The 14694-nt window shown below is 50.5% G+C and overlaps 2 protein-coding genes across 2 annotated transcripts in view; both read left to right on the forward strand.

Moving 5' to 3' along the window:
• The window catches only part of xpr1a (xenotropic and polytropic retrovirus receptor 1a), a 52056-nt gene extending 40354 nt beyond the window's left edge, over positions 1-11702 (forward strand). The window contains exons 4-16 of the mRNA XM_062450177.1: positions 771-991; positions 1104-1253; positions 1424-1507; positions 1839-1919; position 1993; positions 2176-2363; positions 2652-2831; positions 4604-4772; positions 4900-5094; positions 9822-9988; positions 10181-10320; positions 10494-10715; positions 10937-11702. Coding sequence (XP_062306161.1) covers positions 771-991; positions 1104-1253; positions 1424-1507; positions 1839-1919; position 1993; positions 2176-2363; positions 2652-2831; positions 4604-4772; positions 4900-5094; positions 9822-9988; positions 10181-10320; positions 10494-10715; positions 10937-10994 — 1856 coding nt within the window. The 3' untranslated portion in view covers positions 10995-11702. The remainder of the gene's footprint in view (positions 1-770; positions 992-1103; positions 1254-1423; positions 1508-1838; positions 1920-1992; positions 1994-2175; positions 2364-2651; positions 2832-4603; positions 4773-4899; positions 5095-9821; positions 9989-10180; positions 10321-10493; positions 10716-10936) is intronic.
• The window catches only part of qsox1 (quiescin Q6 sulfhydryl oxidase 1), a 146835-nt gene that overhangs the window by 109957 nt on the left and 22184 nt on the right, over positions 1-14694 (forward strand). The window lies entirely within an intron of this gene.

Raw genomic sequence — 14694 nt, forward strand, 5'->3', positions numbered from 1 at the left:
AACGTTTTGCAATGTCCCTGTCCCCAATGTCCCTTTATCCCAGGCATTTGCCTTTATCAGGCCTTTCTCCAACCTGCCACCTGCGTTTAGACAAACTCCATTACCCATGGTTCAGTGCTTCCTTCTCAGACGAGGCGAGGAGGGTCGTGACTTTCTCACGCCTCTGGTTATGACATGACTCCGCCCCCACGGAGGGCAGACAGGAGGGGGCGGAGTCTAGACAGTCAGGCTGCGCTGGTTTTCACATGGAGATTACTCTAAATATAGACATCAGAGGCCTGCTGTTATCCAGGCATTCCTCTGAAGCAGGTTGTGTGAACTCTTGTGTCTGTCTGTCTGTGTGCAGTGTAGTGTGTGTGTGTCTGTCTGTGTGCAGTGTAGTGTAGAGTGTGTCTGTGTGCAGTGTAGAGTGTGTGTGTGTTTCTGCATTCTGTTCATTGTTACACAATTATAAAACTCCCCCTCCCTCCCTCCCTCCCCCCCTCCCTCCCTCCCCCCCTCCCCCCCTCCCTCCCTCCCCCCCTCCCTCCCTCCCCCCCTCCCTCTTTCTCTCTCTCTCTCTCTCTCTCTCTCTCTCTCTCTCTCTCTCTCTCTCTCTCTCTCTCTCTCTCTCTCTCTCTCTCTCTCTCTCTCTCTCTCTCTCTTCTCTCTCTCTCTCTCTCTCTCTCTCTCTCTCTCTCTCTCTCTCTCTCTCTCTCTCTCTCTCTCTCTCTCTCTCTCTCTCTCTCTCTCTCTCTCTCTCTCTGTGTCTCTCTCTCTCCTCTCTGTAGAAAAGCTTGCTGAGGCTCAGCGTCGTTTCGCCACGCTGCAGAATGAGCTGCAGTCGTCTCTGGACGCGCAGCGCGAGAGCAACGCCCCCCAGGGCCTGCGTAAGCGCAAGACCGTGTTCCACCTGTCCCAGGAGGAACGCTGCAAGCACCGCAACATCAAGGACCTGCAGCTGGCCTTCTCCGAGTTCTACCTCAGCCTCATCCTGCTGCAGAACTACCAGGTTAGACCCCGGGCCTTTCACCTTTAACCCCTGACTCTGACCCTAACCCAACTCCGAAGAGAACTCCAGCCCCACGACCTTCTCAGCTCTTGATTTCTGAATCGTTTTCTAGAACCTGAACTTCACCGGCTTCCGGAAGATTCTGAAGAAGCATGACAAGATCCTGGAGACTCCTCGCGGGGCGGACTGGCGCGTGGGACAGGTGGAGGTGGCCCCTTTCTACACCTGCAAGAAGATCACACAGCTCATCTCTGAGACTGAGGTACACACACACACACACACAGAGCCTTCCACACCTGTGAGAAGATCCCACAGCTCATCTCTGAGACTGAGGTACACACACACACACAGAGCCTTCCACACCTGTGAGAAGATCCCACAGCTCATCTCTGAGACTGGTCCAGTGCTCACCCAGGTGTGTGTGCTCCCCAGGCCCTGGTGACTGCAGAGCTGGAAGGAGGGGATCGCCAGAAGGCCATGAAGAGGCTGAGAGTTCCTCCTCTAGGGGCGGCACAGGTGAGGCTGCTCCATCTTCTCTTAAACAATACTGACTACAATGCCTGTCTTTCTGTCTGTCTGTCTGGAATTCTGCCTGCTGATCCTTGTTCATCATGGGCTTTCTGTCTCTCTCTCTCTCTCTCTCTCTCTCTCTCTCTCTCTCTCTCTCTCTCTCTCTCTCTCTCTCTCTCTCTCTCTCTCTCTCTCTCTCTCTCTCTCTCTCTCTCTCTCTCTGTCTCTCTGTCTCTCTGTCTCTCTGTCTCTCTGTCTCTCTGTCTCTCTGTCTCTCTCTGTGTCTCTCTGTCTCTCTCTGTGTCTCTCTGTCTCTCTCTCCCTCTCTCCTCCCCAGCCTGCCCTGGCCTGGACAACCTTCCGTGTGGGTCTGTACTGTGGAGTCTTCATCGTGCTGGCCATCGCCTTCATCCTCACGGTACGTTCCCCCCCGTCTAGCTGCACCAGGGTGCTAGAAGGTTCTGTGGTGGTCCTGATAGCAGCTGTACCAGGGTGCTAGAAGTTTCTGTGGCGGTCCTGATAGCAGCTGTACCAGGGTGGTAGAAGGGTCCGTGGTGGTCCTGAGAGCAGCTGTACCAGGGTGCTAGAAGGTTCTGTGGTGGTCCTGAGAGCAGCTGTACCAGGGTGCTAGAAGGTTCCGTGGTGGTCCTGAGAGCCTGCTTGTTGTTCCCCAGGCATTGTGCTCATCAGCCGTGAGAACATGTGGCCCCTGGTCCGGATCTACCGTGGCGGCTTCCTGCTGATTGAGTTCCTCTTCCTGCTGGGCATCAACACGTACGGCTGGCGGCAGGCAGGGGTCAACCATGTCCTCATCTTCGAGCTCAACCCCCGGAGCAACCTCTCCCACCAGCATCTGTTTGAGGTCTGCACACACACACACACACACACAACCTCTCCCACCAGCATCTGTTTGAGGTCTGCACACACACACACACACACACACACAACCTCTCCCACCAGCATCTGTTGAGGTCTGCACACACACACACACACACACACAACCTCTCCCACCAGCATCTGTTTGAGGTCTGCACACACACACATTAACCCCCCCTCCAACACACAACACCTGCTTTCTTACTTTCTCCGACCCTTAGCCCTTACTGTCGTTGTATAGGTTATGGTTCTGATGTGTGTGTGTTTCCTCCAGATCGCTGGCTTCCTGGGGGTGCTGTGGAGTCTGAGCATCCTGTCGTGTCTGTACTCAGAGTTCACCTACCTGCCCATGCAGATCAACCCTCTCATCTTCTACGGCTTCATCCTCCTCTTCCTCATCAACCCCTTCAAGACCGGCTACTACAAGTCCCGCTTCTGGCTGCTCAAGCTGCTGGTGTGTGTGTGTGAGTGAGAGAGTGTGTGTGTGTGTGTGTGTGAGAGAGTGTGTGTGTGTGTGTGTGTGTGTGAGAGAGTGTGTGTGTGTGTGTGTGTGTGTGTGTGTGAGAGAGTGTGTGTGTGTGTGTGTGTGTGTGTGTGTGTGTGTGTGAGAGTGTGTGTGAGAGAGTGTGTGTGTGTGTGTGTGTGTGTGTGTGTGTGCACAGGTTCATGCCTTCTCAGTACACAGATATCCGTACAACATCTCATGTCTGTACTGACCTCCTCTTTTCTTTGTGTGAGCTTGATGGGAGGTGGGGATGGGGGAGGCGATGGAGGAGGGAGGAGGGGGCAGAGGAAAGGTTCCCTGTGGGAGAGGGAGGGAGGCCAGAGGGGTGAGGGGTAATAGAATGCAGCCTGGTCTCATGGGAGCTGTGTGTGTGACCGCGCAATCATTACTGGGATGAATCCATCAGGATGCTGCCCCGCTCCTCCTCCTCCTCCTCCATCCTCATCCTCCTCCATCCTCCTCTCCACTCCCCCCAAACCTCCCCAAGCCCTCCCTTTCCCCATCCTCTCTTTATCCTCCTCTCATCTTTTCTCTCCTCTACTCATCACCAGTTCATCCTCCCTTCCTCCAAGCACATCCCACTCGCTCACCCCCCCCCCTCGCCCGCCCTCCTCTCTTCCTCTCTCTCCCCGGCCGTATCCAGCCTCTCTATAGTGTTACTTAGTCATGATTGGGCTTGGAGGGAGCCTTCCGTCAGACAGACAGTCAGACAGACAAACAGACAGTCAGACAGTCAGACAGTCAGACAGTCAGACAGTCAGACAGTCAGACAGTCAGTCAGTCAGACAGATATTTCATGTCCTGAGATGAAAAGACAAACCTCTGAATCCACCTGAGGCTCTGCAGTGTTTGTCTTCGAAATGAACACCTCTGCTGTCAACACCAGCCTGTCCCAGAGAAGGCCATGGGATGGAGACACGATCAATACCATCAATACAGACACAGATTGGCAGGGGTCGGGAGAATATATATTGCAAAGGAGTTAGTATATATTATGGGATGGATCAATAGTCATTTGACATCTGTGGCTCAGTTGTATGGGTGGGGGAGGAGGTTGAGTGTGTGTGTGTGTGAGGGGAAGGTAAGGGTGAGGGAGTGCGTGCGTGTGTGTGTGTGTGTGTGTGTGTGTGTGTGTGTGTGTGTGTACAGGAAGGTACAGTAGCTGGTGAATGTCATTGTGAGCCTGAGGGCAGCAAGAAGAGGCGGGGGGTGGGGGTGTATGCGGGGGGGGGGGGTGTGCAGAGTATAGGCCCCTCCCCACAACCACCCTACTGGATGAGACGAGATCTCTCACCTGATGTGACTCCTCGTAATGAATGTCTCCTTCCTCCTCTCCTCCCTCCTCCTCCTCTCCTCCTCCCTCCCTCGCTCCTCCCTCCTCCTCCTCTCCTCCTCCCTCCCTCCCTCGCTCCTCCCTCCCTCCTCCTCCTCTCCTCCCTCCCTCTCTCCTCCCTCCCTCCCTCCTCCTCCTCTCCTCCCTCGCTCCTCCTCTCCTCCCTCGCTCCTCCCTCCCTCCCTCCTCCTCCTCCTCTCCTTCCTCCTCCCTCCCTCGCTCCTCCCTCTCTCCTCCCTCCCTCCCTCCTCCTCCTCCTCTCCTTCCTCCTCCCTCCCTCGCTCCTCCCTCTCTCCTCCCTCCCTCCCTCCTCCTCCTCCTCTCCTTCCTCCTCCCTCCCTCGCTCCTCCCTCTCTCCTCCCTCCCTCCCCCTCCTCTCCTCCCTCAGTTCCGTGTTTTCACGGCTCCGTTCCACCGCGTGGAGTTTGCAGACTTCTGGCTGGCTGACCAGCTGAACTCTCTGGTGATCGTTCTGATGGACCTGGAGTACCTGGTGTGCTTCTACGTATTTGAGCTCAAGTGGAACGAACGAGACGGCCTGCTGCCTGTCCACAAAAGTGAGGACACACACATGCCTAAAACACACACACACATGCCTAAAACACACATACACAAATGCTCACCTGTTCCAAAATCAGCAGACAGTTTGGTTACACTATCTTCCCCCCCTCCTTCCCCTGCCAGGTGACTACATGTGCCACTCCTACTCGTACGGCCTGCGTGCCATCATCCAGTGTCTGCCCGCCTGGTTCCGCTTCGTCCAGTGTTTGAGGCGTTACCGTGACACCAAGCGGGCATTCCCTCACCTGGTCAACGCCGGCAAATACTCCACCACCTTCTTTGTGGTCACCTTCGCTGCCCTGTACAGCACTCACAGAGGTAAGACACACACACATCAGTATGGCACACACAGAAAGGGATTGTGGGACAATCTTGTTGAACAAACAGTCTGGATACATGTAGCTACCGTACCTAGGATACCCAGGGCTGGTCTGTCTGATAGACAGTGTTGCTCCCTGTAGCTTTCTGTAAGAGACACTGAGCGGCTGTCTGCAGAGTGTTGTAGAAGGATGCGTGGGAGGTGTACAGACTCAGGCAGCGATCAGGAGACAGAGAGGAACAACATCTCCACATGAATACAGGGAGAGGGGGGAGGGAGGGAGGGAGGGAGAGGGAATGAAGAGGAAGAGGAGGGGGAGGAGGGGGAGAGAGCAGGAGAACAGAGGGATGGTCGCAGACAGAGAGAAAGAGAGAGAGAAGAAAGTGGACTATCAAGCGGGATGTCGTCATTAGAAGTCAAGGCTCTTCCCTCCAGACAGCGGGACAATTCGATCCAGGTTATTGGGATTCAGAAGTCTTATCACAGACAGACAGTGTACAGAGACTCACTTATCCATGCTTGTCTCCTAGCTAAGCCTCACAGCTCTGTCCCAGCTACTGAGTTCAAAGGCACTCGCTAAGCTGTTATCGCCAGTTTGGAGTTAATGTGCTATTCCATGACATGGCACAATTATATATTTATCTTGGAAATGCCAGCTCCTTCTAACTTGAGCCCAACCTTTCAACCCTCCAAATGTTACATCTCAGCAGGACCTCCAGGTTCATTTGTTGATTTGAATTTAGATCAGTGTGTGTGCGTGCGTGAGCATGTGTGTGTGTGTGTTTGTGTGTGCCACCATTCTTGATAATGCAAATACATGAGAAGGCAACGGATACGGAGGAAGAGAGAGTGAGAAAGCTGGTGGGAGGGAGAAAGAGGAGTTGGAGGAGTTGGAGAGGTGTGGGGTTGTTGGAGGAAGCGAACCATTAGAAGGTTTCCCGGCTGAACGACACCAGCCTGGCTAGCAGCCTCTTCTCATCTTCTATGCCGTCTGAAGTCTCCATCCCTCCTTTCTTTCCTCCTGCTAATGGAGAGGTAGAGGGGGTTAAGTGAGAGGGGAGGAAGGGAGCATGAAAGAAAAGATGAAACCAAGAGGAATACAAGAAATGATCACTTAACTCTACGTTGTTGGCATGGCTACAAATTCCAAGTGTTCTGGAAAGTGTTTGTTGTTAGTTATCTATAGCACTAGATGTTTGAAGTACATTTCCTATTGATTCATTAATTTATTTAGAATGAACACATTCTTCAAAGCTTAGGTGGATTAAAGAGTGTACCCTGGATGTGAATATGATCTAGTTTTAGCACCATCCAGCCAGCAGAGCAGAGCAGAAGCACGACAGCGTGGGGCCCAGTCCTCACAGCTGGTCTCCTGCCGTCACAGCTCTGCCGGCTCTGTGCAGACATGCCCTCTGGCTGTCCTCCCTGCAGCCAGGCCTGTGGCCGAGGCCCAGGACCCCGGGACCTGCTCTCCCCTCGAAGCAGGAGCTGCCTCTGTCTGCTGGGGGAGTGCTCCTCTGCCAGGGAGCGTTGTTTTGGTAGTCAAGACATCGCTTTTAACCGATGTGTAGGCCAAAAAAACGTGTTAGAGAGCCAGTTAGCCGGATACACAAAACAGATGCAAAAATAGAATCTTGCCCAGATAACGTTGGATTGTGACTCATAGGAATGTAGTGTTAGATGGCGAGGATGTGAGCTTTGAGGCCTAACTGTTTACGTTAATTCAGCTGTTGTGCGATGAGGATATCCTGGCTCTCTAGGCGATCCAGGACGTCAGGCGAGTCTTGATCGGGGATCAGTGTGGGATGTGTTGCTGTGCGTTAGGGTTATCCGCACAGCTGCTTAGCATGCAGGGGAGCCTGGCGCTAACGCTAGCTCTATTGCTAATAAAGCCCCATAGGAATGCCTTTATGAACCAGCCAGGCCAAAGGGACAGAGATACTGTTGTGTTGTCTATACTGCTATAGGCTATGATGGTTTTATTGAAGAAAGAGATGAAGGGAAGAGAGAGAAAAGGAGAGAGGGAGAAGGATAAAGGAGGAGTGGGATTTGTGATGGCGAGACTGTTGGCTGAGATCTACTGTAGGCCGAGAGGTGGGACCCAGAAATGAACCAGAATAAGTGAAACCAGGGAATGAACGAAGGACTAGAGGAGTGGAGGGAGCGAGGGATGTCAGAGGACAAAAGACTGGAGCTGTACGGAGAGAGGGAAGGGAGGGAGGAGAGGAGAGGAGGATGGACTAGTTAGAGGAGACCGATGGGAGGGAGGGCTTGCTGGAGGAGTGTATGCTGTAATTACTTGCCTGCGGCAGAAATACATACTCCAGAGTACAGTAGTCTCTAGTGGACGTACACTGCTGGAATAGAGATAGGATACGCACACACACGTACGCACGCACACACACACAGACACACACAGACACTGATCTGATATGGGCTGACCCTTGCCTCACCCCTGCTCAGACCAGATCCACTCTACCATCTCTTCCATCACTCGTGTCTGGGAGGGGTACTGACCGGACACGCTGAGAGCTAGCTTTCTGCTACACATGAAATTAACCAATTCATAAATGTACAAATAAATGAATATATTAATTTATAGATGGATGAGTGCGTCCGTGGATGAATACATAAATGAGCAGAGAAGACAGATTAAAAAAATGAATCGATAGAAAAACAAGGGAAGCAGGTGCCAAAGCAGGTTCTTAATTACCTGTGCAGCGCTACAAGACAACCACAGAGGTAGATAACAAACAACCAGACACTAAAGAGCGGGGATTGATTGCTTTTCCTGGATGCCAGGACCTGCTGGTGCTCCCTGCATTCTGTGTGTGTGTCAGAGGGAGGGAGAGGGGGACAGGCAATTGTGACCACCGATAACCCCTATTGAGCGCTCAATGACCAAGAAGCCCCACTCAGCCCTGTAGGGTCTTGTCTAATGGAGCGTATGGATCGGTTAGCATCACGCTAAGCCCTAGCCTAGCCTTTTAACTGGCGGCATGAGCTCTCAGCCATAAGGACCCACAGCTCCCCCACTATAATGCTGTAGGGGGCCGAGTCAGCATGAGTCAGCACGAGTCAGTCACTCTGTAGCCTTAAAGTAAAGGTTTTAGCCCCTAGCCACAAGGACCCCTAGGAGCGCCAGCTAGCTAGCCCTAAGGAGGTCCACTACCCCTGGACTCTGGGCTGAAGAGCTCTCCTGAAGATGAGATGAAGATGGGGCCGTTTCTTAGCGTGTTGTTTTCATCTCACGCTGTTTGTTCGATGTCACTTTGCTTTCTGCCTTACCTGCCGTCTGTAGGGTTTGGTGGAGGCAAAAATGTTTGTTATTAGTGAGGTTAAAATACTACTAATATGGAGGTACAGAGAGGACATTACTGGTAAGACATATGGGATATGGACTGTGTGGGAGCCAGGAAGAGGCAGGGGTGACTTGGGGACACACTGGGGACTGAGGGAGAGAGAGGAAGGGAGGGAAGAGGGAGGGAGGGAGGGAGAGAGGGGGGGAGTTATCTGTGAGGGATGACCCTGGGTTTGTCCCTGTCTCCTGGTGGGCAGGGCAGTGGGATGATTTGACCATGATGGATGGATCAGCCTGCTGTGTGTGTGTGTGTTTGTACACCCGTGTAGGCTATGAATCGACCCAGTCTGCCACAAAAGCATATGCACAGACACCCCCCCCCCCACACACACACACACACTACTTCACACACACACACACACACACACTACCTCACACACACAAACACAGTTGCCTGTCCAAGGTTCAAAGTCTGAGCTCTAGAGTCCAGCCCAGCGATAACCTGCCACACCTAAACACACACACACACACACGGGCATCAGTGGATCACACAGCAGAAGAGCTGGATGAACTCTTGTCAGGTTTACTGATTTGTCTTATCTGTGTTGGTCTAAACAGGTCCCCTAGTTAACAGAGATGGGGGGGGTGATTGGTGCCTTTGCCATGCGTGCGAGGACTACATGGTCTCCTGTTGCTTTGTTGGATGCAAGCCTGTCACAATGTGTTAGGGCACATGGACACACACACACACACACACACAGCTCTTTTCTGTCACAATGGGAGGCTGGTCCGCTCAGAGAGATCCAGTCTTAGAATAGCTCAAACACACACACACACTAACCCCCCAGGCTGAGAAGTGTGTATACAGCAGCAGCAGGGGACAGGGAGGCCTGGGTGTCGGCCAATCACAACACGGCGCTTGTGACACACATCAACATGACAGTACAGCTGGCACAGTGGGATGCTGTGGCGACTGTTGGGAAGCACAGTTACCACGGCAGCCAGTGAAGAAGACGTCGACACTCAAGTAAACAACTTTGCATCGCTGGACTTGATCTCACTGAAGTTACACTGAAGTTATAAGTGAGGAAAAAAGACAAAGGCAAAAAAGAGTTTGAATTCAAACATATACAGACCAGTCCTAAATGTGAAGAGATTATTCCTATTTGAATTGAACAACATGAGTCAGCTTTTGCTTGTCCTGTTTATTGGAGGTGAAGGTGCCCCCTCTAGTGGTTGGGAGTATCATGGCGGTCCACTGCTGACACTCTAATAGCTGTTTAAATACATGAGCCCTGCATTCTACTGTGTGTGTGTGTGTGTGTGTGTGTGTGAGGGAGGGAGGGGGATAGGCAATTGTGACCACCGATAACCCCTTCTGACCCCGATCCACGCTGAGACTGCCCCTGTCCTGGTGTGTTCCAGAGCAGGGCCATTCAGACAGCGACATGTTCCTGTACCTTCTCATCATCTTCTCGGCTGTCAGCTCTCTGTACACGCTCATCTGGGACCTGAGGATGGACTGGGGCCTGTTCGACGGTGGGGCCGGAGAGAACATCTTCCTGAGGGAGGAGATTGTCTACCCTCACAAGGTGAGGAGGCACACACAAACACACACTCTCTCACACACACACACACACACACACACACACACACACACTGAGGGAGGAGATCGTATACCCTCACAAGGTGAGGAGGAGTCATACACACACGCACACACTCTCTCATACACACTCACACACACACACACTCACACAGACTCACTAGTCCCTGTGCCCCCCCAGGCGTACTACTACTGCGCCATCATCGAGGACGTGATCCTGCGTTTCGCCTGGACCATCCAGATCTCCCTGACCACCATGACCAGCATCCCCTCAGTGGGCGACATCGTAGCCACCGTGCTGGCTCCCCTCGAGGTCTTCAGGTAGGACGCCACACACACACACACTCTCTCTCTCTCTCTCTCTCTCTCTCTCTGTTTTGAGACCTTCATCTCTTTCACGGTCCACTCTCCTTGCCTTTCACACATGCACTCTTTCCTCCTATCGCCCTCTCCCCCTCCTCCCTACCCCCCTCCCCTACCCCCCACCCCCTCAGGCGTTTTGTGTGGAACTTCTTCCGTCTTGAGAACGAGCACCTGAATAACTGTGGAGAGTTCCGCGCGGTGCGGGACATCTCGGTGGCTCCCCTGAACGCAGACGACCAGACGCTGCTGGAGCAGATGATGGACCAGGAGGACGGCGTCCGCAACCGCCAGGGCAAGAAGAGCTGGAAGCGCTCTTACAGCCTGTCGCTACGGCGACCGCTGCTGTCCTCGCAGTACGTCCTCTCACGCACACCAGTGCACAATGTACACACACACACACACGTATATTTTTTTCTTTTCTTTTTTGGGTTGATGACATTAGGATCACACCCAGGAGAGACCTCAAGCCTGATGGGCAGAGAGAGAGAGGGACCTGTTAAGCATACATTAGTATGATTATCTGTGTGTGTGTGTGTGTGTGCGCGTGTGTGTGTGTGTGTGTTGTGTTTTTCAGGTCCAAGAAAGACACCAAGGTTCTTATCGAGGACACAGACGACGAGGCGTTCAGCTGAGCTGGGCTTCTCAGGAGGCGACCACACTGCTGCCTCGCTCTCTCACACACACACACACACACACACACACACACACACACACACACACACACACACACACACACACACAACATATGCACACACACACACAGACATCGTGATTTTGAGATAAACATATTTGCTGAAGCACAACCACAGTATTGATACAGATGATAAACACACACACACACACACCCACACACACACACACACAGAGGGAAATATATTCAGGCACATCTTTGGAAATACCACACTGCCCTAGGATTTTACTATGAGTCATTTTGTTTTCATTTAATAACAGACTTAGGTTGTTGACATTTTGTTAATAATGTTTTGGATTGTATATTCGTTTTTTCAATTAATTTTCTGCAAATCTTCGAAGCTGCGTTAACTAATAATCGACTGTTTACATATGTAATACTTCAGGATCAACAGGGAAAAATATGAAAATATTCAATCAAAGACGATATAAAACCAATATTTAACCCGAGCACGGACTCTGGAGCCTGTAGACAAACCACAGCATATCAAGAACACCAACTGGGTTCAACTTGGTGGTATCCTTTTTCTACTTCTTTGTTTTATATGGGTTAGTTCAGTTGTTTATAAAGTTGTGATGAAGTCAGTGTACGACCCTGTCTGGCAACACTTGCAGGAAAAATGTGTGTAATACATCAAGTTTAAAAAAAAAACTGTTCAATAACAGTTTTTTTTTTTTTTGCCTGTGAAATTCCTTTGTAGGTTTTCTAACATGCTGTGTTACCATAAGGACTCTGATGTCAATGTTCTATTTATTTGTTATTTATGATGATGAGGGGAAAAAAAGATTGAAAGCCAGTGATCTGTGTTTCGTAATGGTTTTGGGAATGTAGTGGGTCAGCGTTCCATGCTGTAGAGAAGCCCATCTCTCCCTGCTCTCTCCCTCCCGTGCCTGTGTCTCTCTTGGGATACCATCCATCACGTTCTGAGACACTGATTTGATCATGAAGGCTCCAAAACAATATAAACACTGGGTTTATGAAGCTTGATGTTGACATGGCATTGAGCAGAAGAGTGTAATGTACCAACATGATTCAGCATCGAACGTCAGGCGAAAGTAGAAAGCCCACTGTTCGGGTTGTTCAGAAGGTCAGGGGTCGTGTTTGGGGGTCAGCGACAGGCCTGTGTCTCTACATTGTGACCATGCACTAATTGTCCCCACAAAAACTGGTGATTTCTTGCTGTATCATTGTCGCGACAATTGTAAGAACTTGTTTAGTTTTTTTTACAACTTTTATTATATTTCTATGATGAATTCTTATTTTGTATTTAAGTTTTTTTGTTGTTGCCAAGACAAGTAACAACACGAGGGAAAAACGTACATCTGACTAACACTGTTGCTCCTTTTGTTTTCTGTTGCTGTTTTATATGCTTGGTTCGACTAGCGGATGGCTCACCTTTGCGAGCAACAATCTCTATCGGCTGTAACTCTGGACGCAGGCTGTGGCTTCTGTAGATGGGCCTCCCTGCGTCTCAGAGGAAGGATGTTCGCTGTAGCTTCTCACTTCTATTCCTGCACCTCTCTCTCTCTTTTCTCTGTGTGACACTTCCTCTATCTCCAACACCACATCTTGCTCTCTCCCACTTAGACACACACACACTGACACAAATTCACACTTTCCCTCTCTCTCTCTCTCTCTCTCTCTCTCTCTCTCTCTCTCTCTCTCTCTCCCCCCCTCTCTCTCTCACCCTCTCTCTCTCCCCCCTCTCTCTCTCTCTCTCTCCCCCCCTCTCTCCCTCTGGCTAGGCTGTGTTGACATCATGCAGTTCTGAGATGACACCAGCCAGCCAGTCTGCGATCAAGCAGTTTTTTTTATCGTTTGTGTGTTTATTATACAGCATGAACTTCAGTTGCCTTCTACTGCTTTCCTGGTGCTAGCTCATGTTACCCCCTCCCCCCAAACGCTTTTACTGTTTAGGCTTTTTGAAGCAATGGACAGCCCTCCTTGTTATGAACACACATGCCTGCATACCTATTTATAGACACACATGCATGCATGTGCACACACAAACACACACACTGTTTCAGAGTCTATAACTGTCTACTGCGAGACAGCACTGCCCTTATCTCCCTAAAGAGGATTGTTTTCGTAAGACTTTGCCGAATGTCTTTCCTGCATGCTGCTTCCCTTGTTCATTGTACATAATGTATCTTAATTTATTTTTCATGACGTGTATCAGGAGAGCACTCATTGTGGCTGAAACAGTGATTGATTTCAACCATGACAATGTTAATGTTTAGCTCTTAAAAACAAGCAGTATTTTAGGCGATTTTTTAAAAACTGTTTCACAATCCTGCATTATTTCAATGTGTAAAACCTGTTGAATCGTGTTTGTAAAAAACCAACAATACCAACAAAAAAAAACTAAAACGTAGAAGAAAAGAGAAAGTAAATTCTGGATTGTGATTGGTTCGTACCTTGTCGGTGATTCCATCTATCTCATTTCCTGACTCCGCCATCACCCGGGGTTTGCGTCCAGGGCTCGAAGAGGGGAGGGTACATGGAGGTCCGCACTGTGCGCCCTCATTCACTACCCTGTCACCCTAAATGCACACCTGTGTACTTCTCAGAATCATAGACCACCCGCACCGGGGAGAAGCAAACTTTTCGTTGGTGTAGCTGGTAGCGGTCGCGCTTGTGGAGTCGGTGGTGCCGAGTTCGAGTCCAGTGACGGGCGTTTAGGACGTGTAAGCACTGCCGACGAAGTTTGCGCGATCACGTCTGATATACTCAGACCTGTGTGTTCAGGACTTCAGACCTGTGTGGTTCTCAACCCTGGTCCTCAGTGATCCCCTGTCCTGCATGTTTTAGATGTTCCTTGGCTCCAACACACCTGATTCAAATGCATGCTCGTTACCAGACTTCTCCAGAGCTAGATAACGACCCATTTATTTGAATCAGGTGTGTTGGAGCAGGGACACATCTAAAACATGCAGGACAGGGGTTCCCTGAGGACCAGGGTTGAGAACCAACCAGAGGCAGGTAGAGATTTGGGTGGCAAGCGTGGCGGACCCTAGTCCAGAAGATAGACATTATAACAAGATACTTCTATGCTGTTCTCAGACCAGCCTGTCAGCTCCTTACCTTTAGTCTTTTGAGCCTGGAGCTGGCTAACACACACACTGTTCTGAGACCAGCTGTTATTTAACTCAAGGCATTAGTGCTTTATGAACCAGTAATAATAACATAATCTATAACTGACCTGTCTATGATGATGAGACTTGGTCAGAGAGCCGCAGTATAGCCCGCTGACATGGGTTACCTTAGTTTGTACAGTTTGTGAATGATAACAAGACGAGCGCAAGCCCCGACATTTCGTTGGTTCTCATGGGTGTAGTTTGGCCACTCGATGATTTGACAGTTTTTACCGCTTGCTGTTCGATCTCTGCATCTTCAATCCCACTCTTATCGATGTTGTATTCTCTTTCAAGTAGACAACGGTGACAGTAATACGTAGTTGCTAGGTGGATGTACTTTGATAACGTTTAAAAAAAACTGAAACGAAAATAGATAAACTGTGGATCTGTGTTTTAAAGAGACAAGACTAAGAAAGGCTGTCTTACAATTCTCCCATTTTTGCAGAGTAGTTTGTAAATGTTGAGTGTATTTACGCTGTTCTACAATGGTTTTCCTGATTGTCA

The sequence above is a fragment of the Osmerus eperlanus genome, chromosome 24 (genome assembly GCF_963692335.1).
Source record: "Osmerus eperlanus chromosome 24, fOsmEpe2.1, whole genome shotgun sequence".
Lineage (NCBI taxonomy): Eukaryota > Metazoa > Chordata > Actinopteri > Osmeriformes > Osmeridae > Osmerus > Osmerus eperlanus.